The 13,294-nt window shown below is 36.9% G+C and overlaps 1 protein-coding gene across 4 annotated transcripts in view; it reads left to right on the top strand.

Moving 5' to 3' along the window:
* Strn3 (striatin 3) overlaps positions 1-13,294 on the top strand; it is an 80,392-nt gene that overhangs the window by 26,379 nt on the left and 40,719 nt on the right. For all 4 annotated transcript variants that reach the window (XM_057783205.1, XM_057783207.1, XM_057783206.1 and 1 more), the window contains exons 2-5: positions 549-652; positions 1,004-1,077; positions 6,588-6,669; positions 11,161-11,334. In XM_057783205.1, the coding sequence (XP_057639188.1) occupies positions 549-652; positions 1,004-1,077; positions 6,588-6,669; positions 11,161-11,334 (434 nt within the window). The remainder of the gene's footprint in view (positions 1-548; positions 653-1,003; positions 1,078-6,587; positions 6,670-11,160; positions 11,335-13,294) is intronic.

Genomic DNA, 13,294 nt, shown 5'->3' on the forward strand with positions numbered 1-13,294 from the left:
CCTGTCTTCCTCAGTTTGCTTTCTTGGACACCACAGGACCAACCACCTGCCCAGGGTTGGAACCACTCACAGTGGGTTGGGTCCTCCCACATTAATCATTATGAAGAAAATGCCCTACAGGCTTGCCTATACACAGTCTGATGGAGGCATCTACTCAGCTCAGGTTCCACTTCACAAATGCCTCTAGCTTTGTCAAGGTGACAAAGTCCCAATCAAGACATTTAGTATCTTTTTTCTTCCCAGTGTCAGAACTGTTCTGACAACTGAAATCCTTTGTAAATTTTATTTTTATAACGGTTTATTTTATATGTATGTGTGTATGTATGTATGTCTTTGTTATTAGAGGCCCTAAAGAATTATAAAGAAATGGCCCATTTATAACTCTTTATTTTCAAAGAGTATATGTTATCTAATGGAAAGTCGTTTCTATGAATTTCAAGTCTTGAGGTCATGCATAAAAATGTTGCAGTTGCTTTTATTGTTTTTCCTAATTTGGTTCTCTGTATTGGTTAAGGAAAAATGAAGTAAATGCATCTTAATGTTTTTAGGCACGGATCGCATTTTTACAAGGAGAAAGAAAAGGTCAAGAGAATTTGAAGAAGGATTTAGTGAGAAGAATAAAAATGTTAGAGTATGCATTAAAACAAGAAAGGTATGTATATTTCATTTCTTAATGTGACTAGACAGCAGTGTTTTCTTTACATCATTGTACGCTTTATTTAGTAAAGCTTTTTCACATCTTACTTAATTTACGTACTGGAGAAGAAGTGAGAAGTAGAATTAATATATTTCGGATTTTTTTTGTCTCTAAAGATCAGGAGAAATTTCTTTTTTCATATATGTTTATTTGTTACTTGGATAATTTTTCTTCTTTAATAGTACATTTTAGTGTTTTTAGCAAAAAACTTCAAAAAGGGTACATTTCTTTGTTATTAGAGTAATGTATTAGTAATACTCAGTTATAAAAAAATAATTATTCTCTTACCGATTGTTAAATTTGCAGGGCAAAGTATCACAAATTAAAATATGGTACCGAACTGAACCAAGGTGATTTGAAAATGCCAACGTTTGAATCAGGTAAATACTACTTTTTTAAAAAATCTCTCACTTTTATGTAACAGACATATGCTTTATTCTAATTTTAATTTTATAGCATTAGGTGAATGGTTATTATTAAGTGAAATTTGACAAAAGGATTTTTAAAGATGTATTTTTATTATTTTAAAATTATGTACGTGTGTATGTGAGCATGCATGTATGTGCACATATGTATTTGTGTCCATAGAGCACAGAAGAGGGTATCAAATTGGTCTGGAGGTGATGTTGAAGGCAGTTGTGAGTAACCCAGTTTGGGTTCTGGGAACTGAACTAGAGTCCTCTGCAAGAGCAATATGGAATCTCTCCAGCCCCTGGTGAAAATACTAAACAAATAAGACTTTGTTTCATTTGCCTCTCAATCCTGAGGTTTCTTATCCAGTTCTCTCTAAAGTGAAACTTATATAAAATTGTAGACACATTTTTGCTAATAATTAAAATCAAAACATGCTAAAGTAATTGTTTTTCTACCTGTAAGCAGTTTTTGTCCCTTGTGTGATCTTAATGTGCATAGACATACATACGTGAATATATGTATGTATATATATTTATTTTGGCTAGGTGTGGTGGTACATGCTAAGAATCCTGTTACACTGGAGGCAGAGGTAGACAGGTCTCTAAGTTGAATGCCAGCCTGGTCTGTGTAGTGAGCTCCAGGCCAGCTAGGGCCTTATGATGAGCCGCCTTCCATGGTTGTTTTTTTCTTCTATTTATGTATTCTGTATGTGTAGTAGGAGGTCAGAGGATACTTAAAATATCCTATTATCAGGAGAAGTTCTAAATAGCTCATTGTAGTTCTAAGATACTAGAAATTTGATTGGATTTGGAATTTATAGTCAGATAAAATTGAGTGTAGGAAAATTGTCTTTAGTTTTCTTCTTTATTAAGTAGTAAATATGAGAGTAATAGTTGATAAGTATGTAGCCTAGAGCAAACTGATACGGAAAAGTTTAGTTTTAGGAGTCCATCTAATGGCATAGAATCTAAAAGAGGACCATTTTTAACATGAGCAGACTTTGGGAATCATTAACAATTTTTTATTTCTTGAGTATCTGGGACTTGGTTACCCCAATTTTTTTCCCCTTAAGTTTGTGTATACCAGGCTTTTCTTCAACTCCATAGATAATCAGTGGATGACTTGGAATATCTGATCCTTCTCTATTCACCTGCAAAGTGCTGGAATCATAGACATGGATAATGATAGTGCAGTCAAATTAAAGCCTGTGATGGTCTTAGTAGCTGGCTCCTAAGGCAGTTTTTTCTTTATTTTGACATGAATTTTTTTCCTTATAGTGTTCTTTTTTTTTGCTCCTAAAGTCAACATGTATGATGGAAAAATAAAACTTACATAAATGTTTGTAGGTATCAGTAAATTTTTAAAAATACCTTTAATTCCTGCACTCGGGAGGCAGAGGCAGGCAGATCTCTGTGAGTTCAAGACCAGCCTGGTCTACAAGAGCTAGTTCCAGGACAGGCTTCAAAACCACAGAGAAACCCTGTCTCGAAAAACCAAAAAAGAAAAAAAGAAAAAAAAAAAGAAAAATACCAGTTGGAGTTTGGTTCAATAATAAGACAGAAGCAGAGCATAAATCCCACCTGAATTGATTATATTTGGGTAATCCCTGTTTTGACTTTTAGCAGCAGAACTTTTTTTGTTTGTTTGTTTTTTTGAGACAGGGTTTCTCTGTAGCTTTGACACTTGTCCTGGAACTAGATCAAACTGACCTCGAACAGAAATCTGCCTGCCTCTGCCTTCCGAGTGCTGGGATTAAAGGTGTACACCACCACCGTTGGACTAGAACCTTTTATTTTATCTTCCAGTTGTCATAAATTGAGATCAAAGTGGCATTCATGTTCTTGAGTGGTTCTATAGGCTCATCTGATTCTGAAGAACACTTACCATATTCTCCATAGAGAAGTAAGAATAAGAACTGGGAATGGTAGTGTCTGTTTATAATCCCATCTGCACAGGATAGAGGTCAAAGGATCGGAGCTCAAGTACATCCCTGTCTTTAAAAAACAAAATTTAAGAATGGAAGGTAGATAGATCTTTCTACATATTTACTACCCATAATTACCATAAGGCTGCAGTAGCAAATAAGGCTCAAAACATATACAGGAAAAACAATAAATTTTTTTCAGAGAAAGAGTAGTTAGTCTATTGCTTGTTTTTGGTTGTTGTTCCTGGAGTAGAGTTTGTGCAATTCTTAGTTTATTTTGTTGTAATAGTTTGTATAAAACAAGATCATTAGCATATAAGTTTCTCCTGCCCATAACTGAAATTATGCTCAGACAAGTATCTTTTTGTCTATAATATATGTAAGTAAAATAATTTTACTTATATGAAACTAATAAAATGTTTTGCTCATACAGAAAATTATTCGGAATGTTGAATAGAAAACAAAAACAAAGTAAGCAAATACATAACATACTAAGGATAAAATTATCAAAGTATATTTTAGAAAAATATTAAATGAAGTATCACTGGTTTTATAAACTCCTTTAAATCAATGTAGAAAAGAAAATATGTAAAGTACTGATTTGACAGATGTTGAAGAAACTAATTTGGGAGAGATTATATTCAAATATGTAATTGATTTTCTTGTTTGGAAAATAGACAGTTCAATAGAAAAGTGGGCAAAAGGCACAGGCCTTTAATCCTATCACTCATTCTTTTCATTTAAGGTCAGCCTGGTCTACATAATTGGAATTCCAAGACAGCAAGGGCTACAGTCAGAGATTTGTCTCAAAAAACAAAAAAGTGAGAAAGAAAAGGAAAGTGGATGTACCTCATGATAGAGGGAATTTTATGGCTAGAAGATGAGAAATGATACTGTTATAATTGAAGAATTGTAGGCAAAACTGCAGTGACTAGAATTTGACCTTTACCGGAATGAAAAGGAGTGTCAAGTGTTGACGGACCTGTGGAATTAGCAGAGTCTGTACTTATTGATGGGGGAGTGGCAAGTAAAGCTAAGGCCCTAGAGCTGCTTTGTCTCAATTAGGAGAACATAGCACATATACCTAATATCTTGGTAATTCCATCACTTAAAATGTAGAATGTGGTCACTACAGCTTATATAAGTATGTCCTTAGTGTAAATATAGTGAAAATCTAGAAGCAGCTAGAATGTCTATCAGCACTAAAATGGATAAATATGATACATTAGCAGGCAAAATGCTATTTAGCAATAAAAGTTAAAAAAAAAGTAACTGTAGCTAAACTTAACAACATGGGTGTCAAGTTTATAAAATTGAAAATTGTTAGAAATCATTTCTGCCATTCACAAGTTAACTTTTAACGGTTGAAGTAGTGTTAGTACTGTCTTAGAATAGCTAGTAAATGATTGGAGGGACAGTTTCTAGGGATGCTGGTGTTTGTTGAGCCTAGGTACTGATTGTTCAGAAATCCATTAAGATATGTGCTTATGATATACTTCAAAGTTTATAACTGCCATAGTGGAATAATAAAAACTCATTTCAATATGAAGGGGCTGTTAAATAGATGATACATTGTATAAATTACTGTGCCTTTTTTTTTTTTTTTTTTTTTTTTGTAGTGGTGATGGTAGGGAATCAAACCTAGCATTCTGTGCTAAGTATTCCATTACTATAATATACCCCCAACTTGATATAATTATTTTCAAGTGATGTTAATGTGTTTTTCTGGAGCATTGGCTCCTGTTAGTTATATATGTATTTTTAAGTAGAAAATACAGAATGAGAAATTCAAATACTAATAGTTGTTAACTTTTGGTGATTGGATTTTCTTTTTCCTCCTGAGACAGGGTTTCTCTGTAGTTTCAGGGCCTGTCCTGGCACTTGCTCTTTAGGCTGGCCTTGAACTCACAGAGATTCATCTGTCTCTGCCTCCCAAGTGCTGGGATTCAAGGTGTGCACCACCACTACCAGCTGGTGATTTTGAACAGTCAATTTTTAAAGATGTTTTTGTCTCCAGTTGGTATTGTTTAATGTTATACAGAGAAAAATAAAAGTTGAGAGACTATCAGAATTAAGTAATTACTTCTAGAAATTAGAGAATTACTTGTGTTTGAAGGAAGAATAAGAACATAATGAGTTGTTATGGTTAGAGAAGTAGTGGCTACAAAAGATACTGTAATTATTACCAGTAGGTACTAAGTGACTCTTGAGGAGTCTAGGAATGTAATAATTGAATTAGTTTTAATAATCTCATTATGAGTTAGGGGATTTTTCAAGCATTTCCCTTCATAGTACATTTATTTGGATAATGAGAATCTCTGTGGTGATAATGGTTCTACTATTGTAGAGGTAGTTTTTTTTAAAGCTTAACTCAACTGAAATTATACTGTTTACTATGTTTAATTCAGTGGTAGGGATTGGATCTAGGGACTCCCCCCCTTTTGTAAATGTAAACACTTTATTAAATAAAATAATGACTCTTTTACCTGTCATATATACTGTTTTCTGAGCTGAGTATTGGAACACATGCCTTTTAATCCCACTGTTTAGGAGACCTAAATAAGAGAATCAATTTGATGCCAGCTTGGCCTATATAGCATAATAAGGCTCTCTTTCAGTCAGCAAGCAAAAAGTTTCCAAAGTAATAATAAACCCACTTTCTGTTTTTGTTTATAAAAGATATTTATTACTAAACTATAAATTACAAGGGTTCAGTGGAGTGAGGAGGCAAGTCTTCGCTTTTGGATGTCTGGCAGATGTCTGTCTGGGACTTGGGTTCTGAGTTCCTCATCAAGGCTCTTTTTACAGAAAACCTTTTGACTACAAGGAGAATGAGCTCCCCTTGGATTTGTCATTTACTTATACTTGTTTATACTTGCTGGACCTGTCTGGGATTCACTTTGGAGACGTTGAGAATCTGCTGGGCATCCTGGAAGCTGAGGTCCAAGAGGTAGCTGCAGACTTCTTGGCATGTTCCAAGAATAAGTGGCACCTGGATGGCTGCACCTACTGTCCTAGGGCATAAGAAAAGGCTCTACCCACCACCTGTGCCTGTCACAGTGCTCTGTGTTAGATGCTATTCAGCAGTCTGCTTTCTTAACCACATTGGAATCTTGATTTAATATTTTTCTAAAAAAATAAAATCTGTGGTAGAGAGGTTAATGTCTACTGATAAAAATTCAGAATACACAGACATAAACATACATATACACACGCATATGTATTTCCCCAGTATATAATTGTCGATTTTGAGTAGCCTATATAATAAAATGCTTTAATCTTAAAGGTATTTGGCAAAGCAGTTTATTTTGAAGCTCAGGCCTTTTAATTTTTTAATCCTGCTAAAGTTCATTTGAGGTCTTTCGATTTTTAAAGCAGGTAGAATACTGAGTTATTGAACAAACATTAAAGAAATGATCTGTAGTAGATCTTTTAACCTTTTTTCTGTCTTATGTAAAATATTTTCACGATAAATTTATTTCTTAAAAAAACTGAACACTGTAATAATAAGTTGAAATAATGTATGCAAAACTTCCCATCCTTAATTTCCAGAGGAAACCAAAGACTCGGAGGCTCCTACAGCACCTCAGAATAGCCAGCTAACGTGGAAGCAAGGAAGACAGCTGTTGAGACAGTGAGTAATGATTTCAACTTTTAATAAAAGTTATGAAAGTGCTTATATCAAGTCAGTTTATAAGTAAAAAACTTGCTTCAATTTACTGAATGTTCTTCATACTGCTTCTTTTAAAAAATCCATTTGTGCTGGGCATTGGTGGCGCACACCTTTAATGCACTCAGGAGGCAGAGGCAGGCCTGATCTACAAAGTGAGTTCCAGGAACTCCAGTGTTTCGAAAAGCAAAAATAAACAAGCAAAATTTGTATGTATGTGGGAGTGCAGCATTGGTGTGCACCACAGCTGCTTATAGAGATCAGAGGGCAGCTTTCAGCAGTTGTTGCTCTCCTTTCACTTTTGGGTCACAGGGATGACTCAGGTCATCAGGCTTGGCTGTAGGTAACTTTACCTACTCAACCATAATTAAAGCTTATTTTCCTCTAGCTTCAAGGTAGCTCCCTCCCTTTTCTCCCCCCACTCTCTCTTTAAAGACACTTATTTATTTATTTATTTATTTATTTAGATAGATAGTTAGATAGACAGACAGACAGACACACACACACACACACACACACACACACACACACACACACACTAGGATTTTGCCTGCATGTAAGAGGGTGTCAGGTACCCAGGAGTTTCAGATAATTATGGACTGCGATGTGGGTGCTGGGGATTGAGTTCCCCTGAGCCCCCCTAGTCCTTTGGAAGAGTAGCCAGTGCTCCTGTTGAGCCATTTCTCTAGCCCCTTCTCTCTCTTATGTGGTTGAAAAATGTGAAAAACTGGATGAAGGCCTGAACTAATGTTACATGGAGCGTGAGCCCTTTTTTCTGTCCTGGACACCCGGCTAGTTTACACCTGAAATAATCACACAGAAACTATTCATTTAAACACTGCCTGGCCCATTAGCTCTAACTTCTTATTGGCTAATTCTTATGTCTTGATTTAACCCACTTCTATTAAATCTGTGTATTGCCACATGACTGTGGCTTACCTGCAAGATTCTAACCAGCATCCGTCTCAGGCAGGAGCTCCATGGCGTCTCTCAGACTCTGCTTTCTTCCTCCAGAATTCAGTTGTCTCCCTGCCTACGTAAGTTCTGCCCTATCACCAGGCCCAAAGCAGTTTCTTTATTAACCAATGAAAACAACACAAATACAGAAGGACCTTCTACACCAAACTAAAGTTGAACTAAAGTAGTATTGGGTTGGGCTGTAGGGATGGCTCAGTATTTAAAAGCACTGATTGCTTAATTCTCAGCACCCACATGGTGGCTCATAGCTGGCTATAACTCCAATTTCAGGGGATTTGATGCCCTTATCTGCTTTCCACTGGTGATCTTCATCTAGTAACTGTGTTCCTGCACACTTTTATACATGTAGGAAAAATACCCTTAGACATCAAAAAAATATTGTAGTATCATTCATCTAAGGCACACAGTACTTACTTCAGAGTCAGTGTATGAGAGTATAGAGAATTGTTACTGACCATATGAAACTCCTCAGAGATTGCCTACCAAATTTTCTTCTTTTTAACACTTATTTTACTTTATGCATAAGTATTTTTGCATCTCTCTCTCTATATATACATGTGTATATATGTATACACCCACATATATAACATATAGATAAATAATTCAGTGTGTGTGTGTGTGTGTGTATGCTCGGTGCCTTTAGAGGCCAGAAGAGAGCACTGGATCCCACCTTGTGAGTGCTAGGAACTCAACCCAAGACCTGAACAAGATATATCTCTAGCTAGACCTTAGTGAAACTTTTGAGGAACAATTTTGATGCTTGTTTATTGATGTACTAGAGACAACTCTATGGCAAATCCTGTTATTGTCTTTTTATACAGTGGCTCTTTTTTATATAGTTGGAAATTATGCTATCTGTATCCTGCTGATAGCCCTGAAGTGTATTTGGATCCTTTGTTATTACTTATAACTACTGTACTCCTCTGTCTGAGCATGTTTGTTTTGTTTTGATTTTTCGAGGCAGGGCTTCTCTGTGTAGCTTTGGAACCTGTCCTGGTGCTTGCTCTGTAGGCCAGGCTGGCCTCAAACTCTCAGAGATCCGCCTGCCTCTGCCTCCCAAGTGCTGTATAAAAGGCATGCACCACCAACATCTGGCGCAATCATGTTTTGTGTTTGTTCGGTTTTTCCAAACAAGGCTTCTCTGTATAGTCCTGGCCATCCTGGAACTCACTCTGTAGACCAGGCTAGCCTCAAACTCAGAGATCTGCTTGCCTCCCTTCCTGAGTGCTGGGACTAAAGACGTGCGCCATCATTGTCTACATGTGTTCTTTTCTTCACTTGAACTTCTGTGTTATTCACCATTTAAATGGGCTCTTGTTGATTGACCTACACAAGCACTCATATACTGATCCAAAACCAGGCCAAATGGCTCTTAACATCTATTTTATATGGCCCCCAGTGGGGCTTCAAAACTCAAGTACCGCACCTCAGCATAGTGTGTATCCTTTCAATAGTGTTCCTCTGCTTCCACTTGACTAAAAATGTGAAGAGTATAAGATTAGAACTCTTTCAACTTTTTACTTTTCTTCCTATATTATGATTAAGCTTCTTTTTTATTTTTGTTTGTTTGTTTTTTTTGGTTTTTCGAGACAGGGTTTCTCTGTGGTTTTGGAGCCTATCCTGGAACTAGCTCTTGTAGACCAGGCTGGTCTCGAACTCACAGAGATCCGCCTGCCTCTGCCTCCCAAGTGCTGGGATTAAAGGCGTGCGCCACCACCGCCTGGCATGATTAAGCTTCTTAATTGTTACCCAGTGCTCAGATTCTTGTAAATGACTAAGAATAGAGTTTTGATGGGAAAAGGGACTAGAATAATTGGCAGAGTTGAAGGAAACATTCAATGATACGTATCAAGTCAGGTAGCTTTGGGGAATTTGCAAAGAAAATCCCAGGATACAGTTTTAATCTCGTGTCTGGTCATCTACTTCACTTTATTGGTTTTATTCTCTTCTTCTGAAGAAAATCTGCTTGTTTCCTTCATGTGATAGCTTCCCCAACCTCATTTCTCAGAAGTGTTTGAAATAGTCTAACTTAATCCAGCAATGACTCAGTCATTTTTATCCAGGTTTTATAAGAATTTGGCAGTTCATTTAATCCAAAGTTTAGAGACTGGGGTGTTGTGGTAAGGAGGCCGCTTGTTTGTTTGCCTGCCACCCAGCACCTTAGACCTGAAATAATTACACAGAAAGTATTAATTAAATCAATGCTTGGCTCATTAGCTCTAGCTTCTTATTGGCTAACTCTTACATCTTAATTTACCCATCTTTACTAATCTGTATATCGCCATGAGGCTGTGGCTTACTGGGTAAAGTTCCAGCGGGGCTACATGGCTTCTCTCTGACTCTTCCTCCTTTGTCCCAGCATTTAGTTTAGTTTTCCCCACCTACCTCTATTCTGCTCTGCGCAGGCCCAAGACAGTTTCTTTATTAACCAATGGTATTAACAGCATACAGAGGGGAATCCCACATCACTGGGGTAGGGAAAGGAATTGTCCACCACATGTAGCATTGTTTAGAGTAAAGAGTGGGCATGGCTGTAAGGAAGTCATTATTTCTTTCAAATGCTAATCTCCGTGGAGTCTTAAACTTTCTCCCTTTATTTTTATAGCCAAACTGTTTTGAAACAAGATTGTTGCATGGTACCCAAGGCTTGCTGCCTTGCATTCCTGGTCCTGCACTTTTGGGGGATAGTTTATTTTTGTTCCTTGCTTTGCCTCCTGAATGCTGGGATTTCAGGAGTGAATCACCATACCTGCTCTAATCTTTTTGTTTAATTGCATTTATTTGTGTATCAAAAAGTTTATATTGCTTATTTTCCTTGTGTTTATTCTCTTTTCTAATTTATTTGTTCACTTTCTTACTTTATTGCTATTCTAATCATTCTTCCTGTTTTTAGCTTTACCTAAATTTATTTTAGTTGTTTACTAGGAGTGTTTAAACATAAACTTTGTTAAAATGTTTACGTATGTGTGCCTGATTGTATGTACACTATATGTATACAGTGCCTTTTAAGGCCTGAAGAGGGCGTCAGATCCCCTGAACTGGAGATCTAGATGGATTGTGAGGCATCTGATGCAGGTGTAGGAAACTGAACCCAGATCCTCTACAAGAACAGCAAGTGCTCTTAGCCCCAAGCCATCCCTCTAGCCTCAAGACTATTGTGAGCTGCCATGTGGGTGCTGGGAATTAAACCTGGGTCCTCTGGTTAAGAGTAGTCAGTATTCTTAATTCTTTTTAATTTCTTGAGACAGGGTTTCTCTAGCTTTGGAGACTGTCCTGGAACTCACTCTGTAGACCAGGCTGGCTTCAAACTCACAAGAGATTCACCTGTCTTTTCCTCCCAAGTGCTGGGATTAGAAGTGAGCATCACCACCACCTGGCTTTTTTTTCCCCCTTTCTCAGTATTCTTAATTCTTAACTGCTGAGCCTTTTTTTCAGTCCCCAGTATGTTAAATTTAATTTTTAATTTTCTCTTGATAGGTATCTCCAAGAAGTAGGATACACTGATACAATATTAGATGTACGATCTCAGCGGGTAAGGTCATTACTTGGACTGTCTAATTCAGAACCAAATGGATCCGTAGAAGCAAAGAATTTAGAACAGATTTTGAATGGTGGTGAATCTCCTAAACAAAAAGGACAAGAAATCAAAAGGTAAGATTTGTATTTGTAAATGAACATTGTTTAACTTAGGGACAACAAAGTCCAGTGGTACAGCAGAGACTTTTCATTATGAATCTCATTTTTAGCTTTGTTTTCTAGAATTGTTCTTATTGTTAGACATTAAATGACTGTATGAAAGCCCCTTTTTGTTTGTATATACAGGAACTCAAATTAGTCTTAGTAAAATGATTAAAATAGATTATTGCTATTACCTACTATATGAGTAGTTTTGAAATACTTGAAAATATTTTAACAGATTAAAGATACCCTTTTTTTAATATATAGGAAATCGGTAAACCAGATTGGTGTCTTTTGGGTCCCAGAACCCTAACTGGGTGGTGGGTGTATGAAGAAATTACGGACATTGGATACTTACACACAGAAAAGCTGGGGTGGTTGCCTGGGCTCTCTGATGGAGAAGCACAGCACCCAGGAAGCTCAGTGTGTTTAGTATATACTACTGAACCAGGAAGCAGGGGCTTATGGTATGCAACTGAATCAAGGAGACACATTTCGCTCATCTTGGTCAGAGCAGTCTCTTCAGGGGAGCATTCTTCAGGCCATAAGTATCTGTGGTAGTTAGAAAGTTATTGTATGCATTTCTATTTCTATACACACTGTCAACATTTGCAATTGGATCAGAGGAAGGTTTGCCATCCCTCTGAGCCTGATACTGAAAAGGGTTGCCACTCCATGGAATTGAGACTTTGGTCTTTGACATTGTTCATGTCTTTATTATTCTGTTTTTTTGAGACAAGGTTCTCTAGGTAGCCCTGGCCAGCCTATTACTCACATCTTCCTGCCTCTGCTACCCAAGCACTGGGATCAAAGGGTGTACATCACAACAAAGCCTGGCCAGCTGATGTCAGCAGCACACATCCACACAGGCTTCCTCTGCTCCCCACAGATTGGTATGAAACATATGTTTCATAAATTTATATAGGGGCAACTTTAATAAATTTAACTTTTGTGTTTCACTGTTTAGTCTTTAAACATTTAGACTAAAGTATAAGAGGTTATGAAACATTGCTAAATTGCTTGTGCTGGTATTTTTGAGAAATGATAACATGTTTGAATGTTTAAACTTACTAGATTGTTTTTCTTTTTAAAGTCTTAATTTGTGTGTGTGTGTGGGGGGGCTTTGTACTTGTAAAATAGATGCCCAAAAAAGGCATTATATCTCCCAAGAGCTAGAATTTTTTTTTTTAATTTTAATACGAAGAGGCTTTTTTTAAAATTTATTTATTTATTATGTATACAATATTCTGTCTGTGTGTCTGCCTGCAGGCCAGAAGAGGGCACCAGACCCCATTACAGATGGTTGTGAGCCACCATGTGGTTGCTGGGAATTGAACTCAGGACCTCTGGAAGAGCAGGCGGTGCTCTTAACCACTGAGCCGTCTCTCCAGCCCCCCAAGAGCTAGAATTTTGACTACTATTGTGAGACATCCGATGTGGATGCTGGGAGCCAAACTCAGGTCCCCTGAATGATCTCTTACTTGTACTTTTACCTCCTGAGCCATTTCCAGTTCCCAGATTTTATTTTCTTGTAGGATTTACCTAAGATTTTTTAGACAGAATGCTTTGGATGAGCTCAATAAATATAGAACAATGCTTATTTTAATTATAGATAATCTTTTAAAAACTATTCTATAATAAAAAGTTTAGGCAATATATTATTATTAGATTGTTTTGACGCAGCAGTGGTGGACCAAGCCTTCTCATAGGAGGATCAGGAATTCAAAGTTATTTTCATCTACATAATGAGTTGAGACTAATCTGAACTATGTAAGACCCTGACTCTCAGCAACAAAAATTTAGGTGGTGTTTGAGTTGCAACAGTTATCCTTAAGTAGTTTTAAACTAGAAGGGTCAGAATGTGGTTCAGCAATTGAACACTTGCCTAGCATGTGTGACACCCTGAGTTCAATTCCTATTACCACTAGATCAG

This window comes from Chionomys nivalis, chromosome 10 (assembly GCF_950005125.1).
Source record: "Chionomys nivalis chromosome 10, mChiNiv1.1, whole genome shotgun sequence".
Lineage (NCBI taxonomy): Eukaryota > Metazoa > Chordata > Mammalia > Rodentia > Cricetidae > Chionomys > Chionomys nivalis.